This window comes from Salvia miltiorrhiza, chromosome 6 (assembly GCF_028751815.1).
Source record: "Salvia miltiorrhiza cultivar Shanhuang (shh) chromosome 6, IMPLAD_Smil_shh, whole genome shotgun sequence".
In the NCBI taxonomy this organism is placed as follows: domain Eukaryota; kingdom Viridiplantae; phylum Streptophyta; class Magnoliopsida; order Lamiales; family Lamiaceae; genus Salvia; species Salvia miltiorrhiza.
Window position 1 is genome coordinate 14251746 of NC_080392.1, and position 16998 is coordinate 14268743.

Below are 16998 nucleotides of genomic sequence, written 5' to 3' on the forward strand. Positions count from 1 at the left end.
GATGGATGAATGCAGAACCTGGGGTTCGAATCATGAAGGGAGCAAATATATTATTTTAAATTTAATAGCGAATGTTAATTTGTATAGCAGATGCAGTAATTTTAATGATTCTCATGTTCTCACGAAAATTGTGGTTCTCACTAGAACCGCACCATATATATATATATAGAAAAGTTCAATAAAGAAAAACAAATATGTAGAGAATAAAGAATGAATCCTAGACATTCATATTTCAAATTTGACGGATGAGCTTTATTCGAATTTATTACCATTTTTATATATAAAAAGGTCAATTTTGTAATAGTCTATTATATAGTAATCGAAAAAAGTTTCTCATAAATTTTCGATTTTTATCTATACATTTTTATTTAGATGAGAAGTGGCAGTGCCGAGGTGGGGAGGGGGAGGGGGCGACGAGCGCCGGTGTGTGGTGGCGGCAGGCAGCGACAACGGGTGGGGAAGGAGAAGTTAGGGTTTGGGAGTGGGGGAAATTGGGGAAGATGATGATGTGGATGTTTTTTTTATTATTTTTATTATTTTTTTTCGGGTTAAGTATCAATTTGGCCCCTAACGTAGAGGCCCCTGTAGCTATTAACACCCTATGGGCAGGGGTGTGTCAACTAAGTCCTTGAAGTACCTAATTTCCGCCAATTAACCCCTCCGACTTAACGGATGGTTAACACCGTTACCTATTTTAATTTTTTATTTTTTTTATTTCTCTCTCACGCTCTGCTCTCTCTCTCACGCTCAGCTCTCTCTCACCTCTCACTCCTCCCTCTCGGCTCACGATCTCTCTCCCTCGCCGGACGACAGCGGCGCCGCCAGTGGCGAGCGCCGCCTCCCCGACTGCTTTTCTTCCTTCCCCTGTACTCTCTTTCCCCTTCGTCCGCCTCTCTCCCCAGAACAGCCGCACGCCGCCTTTCTCGTGTGCTGCCGCCGCCTCCTCCACCGTGGCAGAACACGGCCGCCTGGTCGCCTTCTTTCCCGACTGTCAGCCGCCGTCTGGACTCGCGGTGGAGAGCCGAGCGCCGCCTCCGTCGTCAATCAGCACACACAACACACTAAACACACACCACCTCACACCTCTCACTCCTCCCTCTCGGCTCACGATCTCTCTCCCTCGTCGGATGACAGCGGCGCCGCCAGTAGCGAGCGCCGCCTCGCCGGCTGCTTCTCTTCCCTCCCATGTACTCTCTTTCCCCTTCGTCCGCCTCTCTTCCCAGAACAGCCGCACGCCGCCTTCCTCGTGTGCTACCGCCGCCTCCTCCGCCGTGGCAGAACACAGCCGCCTGGTCGCCTTCTTTCCCGACCGTCAGCCGCCGTCTGCTCTCGCGGTGGAGAGCCGAGTGCCGCCTCCGTCGTCAATCAGCCTAAGGTGAGCCCTAATCTTTGCAGCGAAAGACGAGAGAGATAGTGAGCCGAGAGGCGGCGCTCGCCGCTGTCGTCCGGCGATGGAGAGAGATCGTGAGCCGAGAGGGAGGAGTGAGAGGTGTGAGAAGTGAGAGAGAGCAGAGCGTGAGAGAGAAATAAAAAAATTAAAAAAATTAAAATAGTTAACGGTGTTAACTGTCCGTTAAGTCGGAGGGGTTAATTGGCGGAAATTAGGTACTTCAGGGGCTTAGTTGATACACCCCTGCCCATAGGGTGTTAATAGCTACAGGGGCCTCTACGTTAGGGGCCAAATTGATACTTAACCTTTTTTTTTTTCCACATATCATAAATGTGCCATCGTGTCATTTCTGATGATAGTGTAAGAAAAAATCGATCACCAAATAAATTTGAGACAAAAACAAAATGTTATGTATTTAAAAGTTTTCATAATAGGAGCAAAAACCAATTTTGGGTAAATTTATGAATTTACAGGCAATTACCCATATTTTATATTAGCAAAAGAAATTCGAATATTTTATTTTAGATGTTCGTAATTTTGTTAGGCTTGTTCGAAAAGTTCTATATTTTATGTCAGCAAAAAAAAAATTCGAATATTTTATTTTAAATGTTCGTAATTTTTTACATTTGTTCGAAAATGTTTTATGTCAAATATTTTATGTCAGAAAGAAAAATTCAAATATTTTATTTAGAAGTTCGTAATGTTTTTAAGCTTGTTCAAAATGCTTTATTAAATATTTTTACAATTCTGAATCAAATATCAAAATGTTTATGTTAAATATGTTTACAATTCTAAATCAAATATGAATAATAATATTCATGAATATATAATTATTACGTAACGAATAATCACAAATTTTCACATAGTTTTTCAATGAACATAACATAATTTTTACTTACAAAATATGAATAATAAAAATGTTAGATTGCATAACAAATGTGAATTGGAAAATAGACAGAAAAAGGGATATGGAGCGACGGAGAGAAAATAAGTAATGAGACAGCACAGTTGAAGGGCAGAGATAAGAAAAAACAACATTTTCCGCCGCCGATGAAGCATCAATATTCACCAATGTGCAAGGCTGTGGCATGACCGCGACTGGATCTGCGAGCAGGCACCGACCCGCGAACAAAAAACCGTCATCAACGAACATAGCATTGCCGTCCACCGCCGATTTTCAGAGAAAAACGAAACAAACAATGCCCTTGAAATCAAAATCAATTGAATATTCTAAACAAATCCAAAATAAAAAATCAAAACTATACTCTCATAAATCAAAAATCCTAGGCAGAGTGTAAGGCAGTTGCCGGCGATGAAGTCGAAAATTTAGGCGACAAATATATGATTTTCAGGAAGAACCGAGGGATGGATTTTCCGCTGCCATCCTTGTTACCTATTCCGATATTCGAACAACCGCGATTTCAAGCGAATCTCCAAACAATAACTTAACCGAAATTCTATAGGCTGCTATCGTGTAACCGTTGCAGATGCTCTTATACTTTACCCTAATCACACAAAATTATTTTGGAAATAATTATACTAACTATCATTCTTATAATACTCACATATTTACACATTGCTATTTGCTACTAATAGATCCATTATTTTTGGAAATAATTATACTAAGTATCACTCTTATAATACTCACATATTTACACACATTGCTACTAATAGATTCATCATTTTTGAAAATAACTCCATTAGTTATCACCATTTTTTTTTTTATTAATTTGTGGGACCTTTTCTCCACTCACCTAACATACAACTAGTTTTTCTTTAAACGGGTGTCGTTTCCCTTTAGGAAGATTGTTGAGGAATGGAGGGTGTATGATTTTTTAAATTTTATTTTTTTAAAATAAAAAATTAAATATAATTCATAATATTATAATAAATTTTATTTTTATAAAAAATAACACTCCTTATTAAATACTCCTTTCATCCCACCTTCTAGTATTCATCTGAGAGTGACATAAGTTTTAATAAAGTGGTTGAGTTTGTTGTGAGTGGAATAAGAGTATGTTATTTTATGTGAGTGTTAAAATAATTAAAGTGAAGGGTTTCACTCGTTTTTACTAAAAATAAAAATAGATATCAAAATATGAGACAAATTAAAATGATACTCCCTCCGTCACGTTAATGAAGTCCCCTTTCTTTTGGGCACGGGTATTTAGGAGACTAAAATTAAGAGTTAAATCAAGTCCCCTTATTCCCACTTAATTACTCCCTGCCGCACCACCGCCAGAACAGTGAACAGAAATCAAAAAACGGAGGCGCCTTGAAATCAAAAAAACGGAAATCACCAAAACACTGGAAATCAAAAAACGGACATCACCAAAACACTGGGCCTTAATTTCAACTAGTACATCCTCCCGTGCGATGCACGGGCCACGATATATTTATTTATTTATAAAATTTTAATTTATATAAATATATTATTCCCTCCGTCCCATTCTAATATGTTCGTTTTCCTTTTTGAGACGTCTCACTCCAATAGGCTCGTTTTTCATTTTCAGTAAAGAAAATATACTTAATTGGTGTAAACCACGCCACTTACTCCTGAAAAGTAAGTTTCTTAATAACAAAAAAATTCTGTTAATTTAAATATTAGTATCTAATAATTTATCAACTTAATGAGTAGGAGTATAAGTATTAAATTTGATGAGTATTGTATAATAATTAAATTTACTGATTATAAAGCATATAATTTAAGTGAATCTCATTTTGAGCAAATAACACTAAAACTATCAATAACAATATTAATAGACGTCATATAATAATTTTGGGCTCTTAAAAGTACGAACTGCATTATTATTAAAAGTTCATATTTAAATAGCCCAAAAATAATTACAAAAATTGAAAAAATACGAATAATATAAAAACAAAATATAACAACAAATATGTTTATACAAAAAAATAAATAATTTGTACATATTATTAAATAAATCTATATTACAATTTAAATTCTAATTTTAAGATAAATAACTATTTTTTTACAAATTCATATTGAAATTTCCTTCTCCTTAATTGAATTAAATTAAAATAATTATAATCAAAAGAGAAGAGAACATGATAAATTTTGTGGAGAGAGATTAATATATAGATAATATAATAACGTGGAGTGAATAAGGAGAGAGGGGGAAAAAATGAAAGAATATAGAAAAAGAAAGAGGAGAGAGAAATATAATCACTTTAAAATTTTAAATTATAATAACTTATTTATTTCAAATTCACATTTAATGATTTTTATATCAAATTAAAAATCTTGTCATGGTCTTTAATTTAAGATACATGTCGAATATATTTTCATAAATTAAATTTAAAGATTTTTAGAAAATCATCTAAATATGAAAAATAGGTTAGAAGAGAGAAAAATTTGGAATTGAGAAAAAATGGGTGAATGTATAAGAAAATGAGGAGAGAGAAAATGTGGGAAAAAATGATAGTAGATGAAGCGTAACTTATCTCACATTTCTACTTTTCTCTCTCCTCTCACCCCACTCTCTTTTAATTTCTAAACTTTTATCCTTAATTGACATTATTATTGCAAAAATGCCATTTTAAAATGCCATTAAATTGGCGGGAAGAAAACTGGTGTTTTATATTATATATAGATTTCTGAGCCGGAACACCAAAACACCACCACAGAGAAATCAAAAAATGGAAATCTTTCAATTTCTGAAATTAAAACAACAAAAATAATTGAAAGGGTGGAGGCGAGCCCTAATCGTTTTGGGCGAGCAAGAGGATGGTGGAGGCGGCGCAGGAAGATGGTGGCGAAGGCGCGAGGCGCCGGAGGTGCCTGGCGGTGGAAGGAGGCAGAGGGCAGCGGAGGAGGCGGCGTCGGAGCCCGCGGAGGCGCGAGGAGGCGGAGGCGTTGGAGGCGGAGCAGGAGGAAGGTGGAAGCGGCTCAGGAGGATGGTGGCGGAGGCGGCTCTGGAATTGGGGAAGGAAGACGGGCGGCGGTCGTAAGGGAAGGAAGGCCGGCGGCGAGCCTTGTTTCAGAGAGAAAAGGCGAAGAGAGAGAGAGGGGAAAGGAGGGAGGCGGCGCCGGTGGAGTTAAGGGTTTCTAGGAGAAAGGGGAAGTGGTGTTAGGTGAAGGGAGAGAAAGAACCAGACAAGGAGAAAAGGGGGAAAGCTCACCGGATTCAGGGGGACGGTGAGAAGAGGGGGAGATTGGCGTCGCGGTGGAGGCGTGAGGTTGGTGGTGGCGGCGGCAGGAGGAAGAGGGCGGCGGCCGGTGGGAGGAAGACTAGAGAGAGAGAGAGAGAGAGAGAGAGCGAGCAGAGGGGGTGGGGGTGAAATTGGGGGTGGAAAGTATTAACACTTAATTAAATCAACTAATCAACTCCTAATTAATGCCAAAAAAGGAAAGGGGACTTGTTACATGGGACGGCCCAAAAAGGAATACGGGACTTGAATATTGGGACGGAGAGAGTAATATGGATAGTAAAAGATGAAAGGAGGGAGCAATAAATATAATACCCCCATCTGGTTCTCAAACATCTTCTTCTCTTTTCATTTTAGTCTGTCCCCAAAACATTTTTCTAATTTATTTTTAGAAATAATTGCACTTATTATTATTTTTATAATTTTTATTTTTTGTGGAACTCGTGCTTCACTTATTTAATATATAATTAATTTTTATTAAAATGGACACGCACAATAATATAGGGCACTCTAGCTCATCCCCTTATAAATACAAAAGGAACTTAAATATCACAATATTTTAGTTAAATGGAAATCTTTGTATAGTATAAAGAAATAGAGAGAAAGAGAGAGAGATCATCGTCCTTAGCTAGCAGCCCCCACCACTGAAATGAGTAAATGAAGTTTAAGTCAGATATCACAAACAACAGATTACAGGAAAGGAAGAGCTGGTTGTGTAATTTCAATCTTGAGAGAGAAAGAGAGCAGCAGCAGAAAAAAGGCTACAAGGAAAAACGACAGTTGAGTTATTGACCGAAAAAGTAGCTAAGGGAAGTCCCAAAAAGCAATCAAAAACTCCAGGAAACTGTCTCCTCCCCTTGCAATTATTTTTGGCAGAAGCTGAGAGAGAAAGAGAAACACTACTTCTCTGCTTCACACTCCCCAAGCTGGCACCATGGCCCATTTGTCAGGTCTCTCTACGTTACACCACACACACACACCCATTTCAAGAAAATCAATAATTCTGTTGATTATTGCTTGAAAATTTCCAAGAAAACTATTGTTTCCCGGACCCCCTTTACAATTGCCCTCAACTGTTTTCTCTTTCCCTTCTTTCCCAAAAGAAAAAAAAAATCCAATCTTTATTCATTTATTATGCATGTGTGTTTCAACTGAGCAGATATGAGAGAGGTGGTGTAGCCATCAAGAAAATGGAAAAGGGCTCATCCTCTTCTTCTTCTTCATCAGGTGGTGGTGGGGCTGACTCGATCAATGGCTTGAAGTTTGGCAAGAAAATCTACTTTGAAGGTGTGGGTTCAAGAATTGGTGGTGGGGAGGAGGAGGAGGCGGCGCCGCCGCGCTCTCCGGCCAAGAAGGGAAGGACTGCGGTGGTGCAGGGAGGGCAGCCGCCTCGATGCCAGGTGGAGGGGTGTATGGTAGATCTGAGTGATTCCAAGGCTTATTATTGTAGGCACAAAGTTTGTGGTGAGCACTCAAAGTCTCCAATGGTGATTGTTGCTGGCCTTGAGCAAAGGTTTTGCCAGCAGTGCAGCAGGTCACCTTCTTCTTCTTCTTCTTCTATAAAAAAATTTGCAAATTTATTTGTTTTGTCATTTTCAAGATTCATTTTTTGATCATCTGGAATCGTGATGTGACACACATGTAATGCATAATCTTACTTTATCACAGATAAGATTTTGTGGTCTGCGGAATTGTTTTCTTTTGCTGCTGCTTTTGAAGGAGTTGATGTGATGTACATTATGTGAATCATTTGCTTTAGGACACAAGTTTTTTGTATTTTGTTTTTTTTTTTTTCCTTTTTTTTGTTGTGATGTGGTGCTCCAAATTTATTTTTATTTGTCTGGGCATTATTGGCTATGATGTTGTGGGACTGTGAGTTTATATTTTGTGGCCTGATAGGAGATGGAAAAAAAAAAGTTATCTTGAATTGGATATGATATAATGTTGTTTTTGGGGTTTAGTGGTTGCCTAAACACATCAACATGGTATTAAGTATATATCATTGATATTATCCTGCTTCTTGGTGGTCCTTGTCTTATAATGTTTAACTATTTTGGTTAGAATTATAAGCTTCATAGTGAAGTCTCCGACCTTGCATTGAGTAGATATAAACACCATATACTTAGATGAGAATTGTTGATCGTCATGTTACATGATTTCGTATTTGAGTTTTCTGAGATGGTACATTTCAAGTGGTGGAAGACTAAGATATTATTATAACTTTCTGAATTTATGATGATGCTTCTTCAATAACCTAGCCATCATATTTCGTGCTGGAAAATGATTTTAAGCTGCTGAGTTTGTTTGATAAGAGTAACTGTTTGTGTATAACTCGACCTCTTGTCAAGATTTTGTCGACTCATGTCAATGCCGACGTGTATATGTTTCTACCACGGCCATCGTTTTAGCGTCTCGTTTCCTAGTCGACTTAGCTATGGTCTGCAGCTTGTATAGTTCCTAAAAGTTGCCAGTTTCTGCACTAATATCTTACCATATTACTGGCAATGGCTGCAACAAATTTTGATGCAGTCTAACCTATGTTTATCTAATAAACAAGATTTTGATGTCTGCATACTCTTGGAACTAAACCTTTCGAGTGTTTGCCTTTCTCAGGTTCCATCAATTGCCAGAATTCGACCAAGGAAAAAGGAGTTGCCGGAGGCGCCTTGCTGGCCACAACGAGCGGAGGAGGAAGCCGCCTCCGGGCCCTTTACTATCATCGCGCTATGCAAGCCTTTCTCCTTCAGTGTTGACTGGAGGAGGTCTGGAGACGGACTTCAGCGCCTACTCCACGTTCGGTGGAAGAGATCCGTGGCCGGACTCATCAAAACAACGCGGGCTTGCAGACCAAACCACGAGCACGGGAAACTTCCAGCTTCCATGGCAGATGAGCTCACAAGCTTCTCCACCCAATCTTCTGCAAGGCTCCACAACTAGGTCGAGTTACGCCGCTGCAGAGGACTGTTTCAGTGGAATCTCCGACTCCACCAGTGCTCTCTCTCTTCTGTCAAACGAGCCATGGGGCTCGAGAAGCCAAGCCTTGGATCTTGGGGTCAGCAGCTTTCTTGCCGCTGCCAATGGTGCAGCCGGAGTGGACCCCGGCACCCCCGTCGGTCGATACTCCTCCTGCCCTTCATGGGACTTCAAAGGTGATCACTCCCTCCATGAGATGCCCCCTGATATGGGGTTGGGGCAGATTTCTCATTCTCACCCTACCAACACTCCGTACAGCATGGACCTAGGGTTGGCTCGACCGGGCGACGGACGACGCCATGAACTCGAGCCGTCCGGTGGCTATGATTCCTCCGGCCACCACATGAACTGGTCACTTTGAGCCTTTGTTTCTTGTGTTTCTCTGTGATTCTGGTTAAGCAGAGACAATTATTTGTTAATTGCGTTTTTGTGCCTCTAGACTAAGCTACTTGGTGACCAATTCGAGATTTTTGTTGTAATTCAATTCAATTTCATCCTTCGATTTGATTAGAATTCTAACTTGATGTTGGATTCCAGTTAAGAATTAAGATCCCATTTTTTTAATTGAGTGAAGCTCAATTTTATTCTTATGTTAAGATTTTAGTTAAGTTCGTGCTTCTATTTGTATCGACTTTGAGGCCATTTTAGGGTCAGTTCAAAAATTTTCTTTTAACTATTTTGTGAAACAGAAATGTGATTTCGGTCCAAAAAATCGAATGTTTTTTACCAAAACGACTCAAATACTTAATGACATAATTCCACACTCTTGGCATACAAACATTTGATTTGATTAATATTATATTCTGAATTTTTATTTCTATTTTATCTCTGTGTGTATTTTACATTGTAAGACCTTAGAAGGCCTTTGCCACATGTCGTGTTCTTGGTACGTCACATGGACAAAATATATGGTCCAAAATTGGTACTACATGATCCATTTCCAATATATAGAGAGAGGAAAAAAGGAAATATATTATGTTATATACTTTATATGAGCATCACTCACGTTTAGTCCTCATTACCGTTATTTTTTGATTTACTTTTATTTTAATACTTCATAAATTGTTATTGGATCATTAATTTTATAAATTACATAAATTTGTTCTAGTCTTTAGTCAATTTACAAATCATCAATTGAACATTTATTATATGTGTGTTTATTAGGTAAAAATATTAAATATATATCTATATTATTTTATATATTTTTCTCTATAGAATTTCAAATCAAATTGAATAACATGAAGGGCAAATTGCATGAAAATACCTCACTTTATACCAAATTCCGGTTTTTTGACAAACTTTTTAATTGTAGCAAGAAATTGAACGACCTTTCAATTTATTTCAATTGGCATCCCCGGTGTTTTTCCGGCCAAACGTGGCAGCCGGAATGCCAACGTGGCATCAGAAATGCCAAATCACACCCCCTCCCCCTCCCACGCCACCCCCACGTCACCCTCTCTCTCTCTTTTTCTTCCCCCCTCCTCCCCGTCACCCCCTCTCTCTCTCTTCCCCACCCCCTTCCCAATTCCCCCTCTCCCTGTCGGCTCTCACCCTCACTCTCTCACTTCCTCCACCACTGCCACAACCGCCCAGATCTGCCACAACCGCCGCCACAACCGCCACCACAACCGCCACACTGTCGGCTCTTTCACCTCCGTCGGACGCTTCCCCTTCCCCCATTTCTCACCGCCGCCACTTCCTCCCCCCCCCCTCTCTCCTCCACTCGATTCTCGGCGCCGATTTTCAGGAGACGGCTCCAGCCAAAGAACGATGTCGAGCGGTGGGAGGTCCCAGAAAATGCCTCAGCCAAGAGAACTAGGGCGCCATTACCTAAAATTTGATATATGAAATTTGGTATCTGAAATTTGCTTAGAGAGAGAAAAGGAATCGAGCGGCGGCGGCGAGTTCGCCTTAGCCAAGAGATTCGTTCTCTCTCACTTCCTCCACCGCCCTCGTTGCGTACACTCCGCCGCCGGAAAACCTTGCGCGGTGGAGGTCCCAGAAAAGGTCGGTCCTCGCTCGCCGGTAGTGGGGGATGGGGGAAGGGGAAGCGAGCAGACGGAGGTCCCAGAAAAGGAGATCTAGGGTTTCGTAGGAGGAATGGGGATAAAGTCTGCGGTAGTTTTGGGTGTTCGTCGTTGAGTCAGAGTGAGAGAGAGAGGCCGGGAGAGGGAAGCAACAGAGGTTGGCTTCATCCGACCACTGTTGTCGCCGGTGGTGTGTGCTATGTAATGGTGAGATGTGGAGAGAGATGAGGCCGAGGAAGATGGTGGCGGTGGTTGCTGCCGCAAAAAATGTGGGGTACTTTGGGTGTCTCGTGTCTGTGAGAGAGACACGGTGGTTGCTGCCGCCGATAAGGCGCGGATCTGGGCGATTGTGGTGGCAGTGGAGGAAGTGAGAGAGAGGGAGAGAGCTGACGGGGGGAGGGTGAAGGGGGATGGGGATGAGAGAGGGGGTGACGTGGGAGGGGGAGGGGGGTGATTTGGCATTTCTGATGCCACGTTGGCATTCCGACTGCCACATTTGGCCTGAAAAACACCGGGGATGCCAATTGCAATAAATTGAAAGGTCGTTCAATTTCTTGCTACAATTAAAAAGTTTGTCAAAAAATCGGAATTTGGTATAAAGTGAGGTATTTTCATGCAATTTGCCCTAACATGAATCATATATTCAAATCAAATTGAATAATTTGAAAATAACATTTATCAAATATCAAATCGAATTTAGTATTCAAAATTAAATCAAATACCAAATCTACTATTAAAATATTTTCACGTATGAATAAAATATAATAATATTCGCCTCAATTAGGTTACAACCTCACTCTTCTTGGTTGAAACACAAATTTGAAATTAATTTAGAGATTATCCATTTGAAAATTCGGAATGTTATCCTTTTATGGTTGGTGCAAAAATAAACAAATTACATGTTCCAATCGTTTAAAACCAAGCGGCCGGAGCGGACGGTTGGGTCCCTCTTTTATTCAAAAAATGATTTTTTTATACGAACCGCCGAATGTTATTCCCTACAAATCTCCCTCAGGATTCTAAATGGGTGGTTTCGAATTTCGAGGAGTTGAAATCCCTCATTCCAAAACACCCAATAACATGAAAACAAAGTGTTCAAAGATTCTTAATTGAGATTCAACCCTCATTTTGATCATTCACATACCTGGAATTTGAATCTAACAAACATTATTCTACAGTTACAACATACTATGATTTAGTCACAAAATACAGCACAAGAAGATGACCTTATTTTGTGTCTATTGCAATCTACACAAGCTTGAACCTTTGAAGCAGTTTGAAGTGGCAAACATGACAGCATCCAGTCCCAGCCGCCAATGGAATCAGGATAAAAAAAGAAAAAAAAAAACAGCAAGAAGTGCTTCAACTATTGGGAATCAGTCATAGCCGTTCTCTCATTCACCGTGTAAGCAGTAAAGTTGGCGGATGTTGCCTGAAGCTGAAATGCATAGAAAATCGAGAATTAGAATGCAATGCATCCATGTTCTACATGATCATCTAGGAACAAACGAATAAACCAAACTGGGGCGGGGGACCTAAACATTATCGAGATGCAATCAAATATCTGTGCATGGGTGATGAGAATGCCAACTATCGCTATTATGAATTAATAGCACAGCAAACAGGTAGAGCGTGTAAAGACGTAAAGATAAAATATTTTGAAGAAAAAGATGGATTTTTCTACATCTTTGTGCAAAAACATTCAACATATAACCAGACATTACCATATAACCAGTCCTTGAAACATGCATGGAGAGCACTTGACAGCTCCCGTTTCCTGGTCTCTTCAAGTTGAGATTCCTTCAACATTTGCTTAACTTCATCCAAGCTTTTAGTCTGAGAGTTCAACAAAACATATGATCAACACGGTCAGATAAAAATTGAGTCGGAAAGCAAAACCACCCAATATTATTAAATGCCCGGATGACACTGTTTGAACATGCCTTTTTCTGCTTAGATGCAAGGTATGTATCCGGTAAAGGGAAAGGATTATCTTTTGTGGAACCAGATTGTTCACCTTCCAACCAATTTGGAATCTGAGGATGACAAGAAGATATTAGCATGCGCCAGAACTTTACATGAAACGAAAAGGATTAAAGACCAACAGATCCTGTAAGAACCACAACAACCAAATGGTAAAAACAAACTCTAATAGATAGCATTCCACGTTCTGAGCAAATTATGTAGACTAGAATTTTGGAAAAATAGTGTTGTCTGTGCATCATATAATCCTTCTACAACATTTGGCCACCTAGATAGTCCACCCAAATGGCACGTACCACAAAGTCGGTAAATTGATCAGGGTCCACGCGTGTAGCAGATTCAGCTTGTGCATCTGATACACCAGCAGGATGTGATAGTGAATCATGGGGATCAACCGCTCCAAGTGCAATGGATTCATCCCATCTGTTGATGTTAGGGTCTACTCCAACTTGATTCATGTGCTCCCCCAGTTGTGAGTAGAATGTATTATATGGAGCCACCTGTTGAACATTAAACTCGAAAGTAAATAAGAAAATTCTAGTAGTCTGTAGTCAACACTCTTATTTGATGGAAATATCACTCCAAGAACTCTTTTTAAGGTAAATAAGAAACCCAAGCTTGTTTCATATACATATTCGTCAGTAATTAGTTTAGTGTAGCTCATGACAACCAATACTTGAAGCATGATATGATCTTAGCACAAAGATTCAAGGGTTAGACCAAGTTAAAGCGAAACTAACCTGCAATTTATGATTGTCACCAACAACGAGGGGTTGCTGATTAACCCCCAAGAAGAATACACATTCGCGACAGTTTGCTATGCAGATACGTCTTGCTGCAGTAATCAGATGAACACGTTCACAGTGTTCAACCCTAATGGCCTGTAAGAGAATAATCTTTTTTACACTGACATGCAATGCATCATACTAGAGAAGTCACATTATGTACTGATCGGGAATTCAGTAATCACAATACACATGTATAGTTGGCCTTGATTTAACCCCTAGCATATCAACTATAGTTTAGAGGCCATTTAATATAAAGAAATTGACATAATAGCCTTTAGTAGTATCATTATTTCAAGCCATATATTATAACAAATTAACAATAACATATAAATGAATACCTTGCCAACGGCTCCAATGACAATAGTTGCATCAGAGCATCCATAAACTGTTGCGTATCTGAGTGGTGCCAAAATGTAAATAACTGATTCGTGACAATTGACAACCTGAACAAAGAAAGCAAGCGCCAAAGCAAGATCTTGAATAAATTTCCACCTCGTTTGGATATAAAGCATGGGATAACAGACACATGGGAGCAAAAAAGCTAACACAATCAGGGTTTCACATGCTAAATTAGATACAAAGTGATTTCCACTCTTCATAATAAATCTTTGGCTCAGCATGAAGGTCAGAATAATTTAACAAAATTTATGTTTCTTTGCTTCTTTCATATGCGAGGTCAAGTGGGAGTGGAATAGGTAAAAAAGAAGCTAATTTAAATAGAAGTTAGTAAGTTACACTTCAAATTCCATCTCATGCTAAGTAAGGAATGAACTAAATCCAACTGTTCATTTAATAGGGATAAGCACAATTCAGCTCGCATCACACTGCACCTTATACTCAAAAACTATATGCCCGTCATCAGTGTATCAGTTTGCAGGCTGCAATATGAATTAATCAATGCATATGCATTTAACCATGATCTGCAGTTCTCTACCTAAGGGGAACTTAACACCAGATTGGGTTGTGCAAATCAAATTCCATTGGATTATGCATCACAATTCACAACAGAAAAGTAAGATCATAGAGGATAAACGACTTGAAATTGGCGGGGGGGAAAATTCACCTTTACAGTTGTACCCTTAAGATCAGATGCTTGTTTAACACATGACGATTTGGAGACCCCCTCAATGAAACTTGGACCTCTTGGACTGATTGACGGTTTCAAGGAAGTAGTGCCAACATCAGCCATTTGAACATCCTGATCAGAACTACTGGGCCCATTTTCTTTCGGGGAAACTCTATCAGAAATATGCTCCTGGGTAGAGGATATACTTTGGAGAAGCCAGTCGAGAACTTGTGATGCAGGGACAGGAGCAGCAGGCATGTCAGGATCTGAATTTGCAAAAAAAGGAGTGCTTTGGCTCAAAGGAATTTTAGCAATTCCCTTCTCCCCAAAGTACATCAGAAACCCAAGATGCTCAAATTTATCCATGGACAAGACCTAGCAGTAAGAATTAAAGATAACTCAGCACTTCAACAGAAAGAGGGAGTTGGATTCTAAGTTTAAAGCTTCTGAAACCAAAGAAGTTTGAAAAGAAATGTGACGACCAATAACAGAGAGGAGCAAACTGTTTCTCAAACCATTGAAGCATTCACCTCCTATAAAACTAAAGAACTCGATTCTAAGAAATAAGGGCAGAACAACGAAATTCACATACCAGAGAGTCATCACCCTCCCCTTCTGTGGAATCTGCCAAGAGAGAAAGAATATTGCCAATGTGCTTCTGCAAATAGGACAGCTGATGGGCCTCTTCATCTGCTTGAGATGGTATAAACCTACGATTGTTGCTGCGCACCAACTGCAGTAAATAACAATAACCACCCATCATTAATTTTGCACAATGACAACCAAACCATTACATTTCATCCAAAGATGGTAGTCGTAAATAGTATTCCCAATTAAGGTACACAGAAATTGCAGGCAGTGGTCTGGTAAGTGTGCATTAGAATGCTTTTCAACAAGTAATCCTACCTCAACCTAAAAATTATTAATAGAAAGTTATCAAAACATTAACGGAAATATCTCCCACATGATGATCAGTTAGTTACAATTCGATACATCCCAAACCATTGCAGCACCCCACTTACCTATAAGACACAATATATACGATAAAAACAAAAGAAACGACAGGTCCAAACACAGTTGCATTCATACCTCTGAGAAATAGTTCGAAAACCGCCGCCCTCCCCCTCCCCTTCCCTTCTCCCCGGTGCGACCCCATTATCAAACAACATCAAGCATTTCCAATCAACGATGAAAAAACTCAATATATTCCGAAATTAGCAACGATTAGCACCTGTAACGGCGAGAGGGCGGATAGAAACCCATCAAAAGCCGACGTCGACGGCCAGACATCGGCGACAGCTGCAGAATCCCTATGCCCTTTCGGCAGCAATCTCTTATAACTCTGTATGTACAAAAATATGAGCAAATCAAACACATTGACCCCAATTGAATCGATCTCCTTCGAAACTCCGGCCTTCAGCAACGGATCAGACTCGTCATGCAAAACCGAGGATATTGTCTCGATTATCAGCCGCGACTGCTCGATCGGAATTTGAAGGACTCGGGCCAAGGTGTCCAAGTTGACCCGATGATCGGAATCGGATGAGAGGAGGGCTGATTTGAGCTGCGACAGAGCCTGCGCGCCATCGGTGAAGATCAATTTGGGGATTGGGAGCAGGCCGTGCTCGAAGGGCTCCCGCCGCGGGTGGAGGTGGTAGGCCGCGGCCGCGGAGGTAGGGGTGGTTGGTGGCGGTGGCTCTAATGGTTTATCGGCGGAATCTGCCATGGCGGCGAGGCAGGGATCTTCGAGGGCAGAAATGGAGTTATTGAGAGTAGAGAATGACTGTAAAATTAGGGAGAAAGATGAATTGAATTGGAGTTGTAGTTGCATAGATTCATAAAAAAAAAAATCTAGTAGCCCAATGATAGTATCTACTAAAAATAAAAAGTGAAAAATAAAAGGAGGACAATATCTATTAACCTAATAAAAAGATAAAAGATAATAGGATTAATTAAAACTCATGAATTTTTTACCCATTTTCATTTTTTTCATGGATTTTTAATTTTGTCTGAATTTTCATGAATTTATTAGGGGGTTTAATTTTGTCACAATTTTCATAAATCCCTAAATGAGAAGCTGACATGGTATCTTTTAAGTTGCCGGAAATATAACATGGAATTGTCGATCGATTAATAAATCGACATTGTTTAATTGATGTAATACAATGTCATTTAGATATTATCACTCTTTACAATATAAAAATAGGTTTTACCCCTAAATTCAACACAACATTTCGTTCTTCCACTCTCTACGAATTAAGACGAAGATGAGTGCAACATTTGGTTCATCTGAAGCTTCCGGGAATGTTGACGCACCATGGAGGTTCTGCCAATGTGACTTTCGAATTCAGGTGAAGACTTCTTGGACGGTGCAAAACCCAGGTCGAAGGTTCTTCATATGCCCCAAAAAGCAGGTAAGTTCAGTGTATGTAGTTTGATTCTTACTAGATATTGTTAGAATATTTTGAATGATATAAGCTTTTTTGGGATTTATTATTGTATAGTTGTGTGTGATTTCTACAGTTTCAATGGTTTGCTATGTTTTTTTTTTTTTTTTACTTTTGTATTTGTTCTATACCTACTGAAGTTTCATTGTTCTTGGTA

The 16998-nt window shown here is 39.7% G+C and overlaps 2 protein-coding genes across 3 annotated transcripts; one reads left to right on the top strand and one right to left on the bottom strand.

The window, feature by feature from the left end:
- Positions 1-6159: 6159 nt before the first annotated feature.
- LOC130988860 (squamosa promoter-binding-like protein 17) lies at positions 6160-9027 on the top strand. Of its 2 annotated transcripts, none has more exons than XM_057912816.1 (3): positions 6160-6507; positions 6717-7091; positions 8171-9027. In XM_057912816.1, the coding sequence occupies exons 2-3, from the start codon at positions 6748-6750 to the stop codon at positions 8889-8891; spliced, it is 1065 nt and encodes a 354-aa protein (XP_057768799.1). In that variant the 5' UTR covers positions 6160-6507; positions 6717-6747; the 3' UTR covers positions 8892-9027. The 2 variants fall into 2 exon arrangements, with proteins under 2 accessions (XP_057768799.1, XP_057768800.1); XM_057912817.1 differs by having other exon boundaries at positions 6785-7091.
- Positions 9028-11649: 2622 nt separating this feature from the next.
- On the bottom strand, positions 11650-16243 carry LOC130988859 (uncharacterized). The gene is made up of 9 exons (XM_057912815.1): positions 15626-16243; positions 14987-15127; positions 14392-14769; positions 13667-13771; positions 13281-13421; positions 12837-13040; positions 12501-12593; positions 12282-12393; positions 11650-11995 (listed from the first exon to the last, which is right to left on the bottom strand). Exons 1-9 carry the CDS (start codon positions 16223-16225, stop codon positions 11952-11954), a joined length of 1818 nt encoding a protein of 605 aa, XP_057768798.1. The 5' UTR covers positions 16226-16243; the 3' UTR covers positions 11650-11951.
- Positions 16244-16998: the final 755 nt, after the last annotated feature.

Bases quoted from the DNA above. Each gene is read 5' to 3' on its own strand.
- LOC130988859 (XM_057912815.1), bottom strand. From the start codon at position 16,225: ATGCAACTACAACTCCAATTCAATTCATCTTTCTCCCTAATTTTACAG. The intron at 13,772-14,391 runs GTGAATTTTCCC...TTCTTTGTTCAG, and splicing joins TTAAGGGTACAACTGTAAAG to GTTGTCAATTGTCACGAATC. The intron at 12,594-12,836 runs GTACGTGCCATT...TGTCATCCTCAG, and splicing joins ATCAATTTACCGACTTTGTG to ATTCCAAATTGGTTGGAAGG.
- LOC130988860 (XM_057912816.1), top strand. From the start codon at position 6,748: ATGGAAAAGGGCTCATCCTCTTCTTCTTCTTCATCAGGTGGTGGTGGG. The intron at 7,092-8,170 runs GTCACCTTCTTC...TGCCTTTCTCAG, and splicing joins TTTTGCCAGCAGTGCAGCAG to GTTCCATCAATTGCCAGAAT.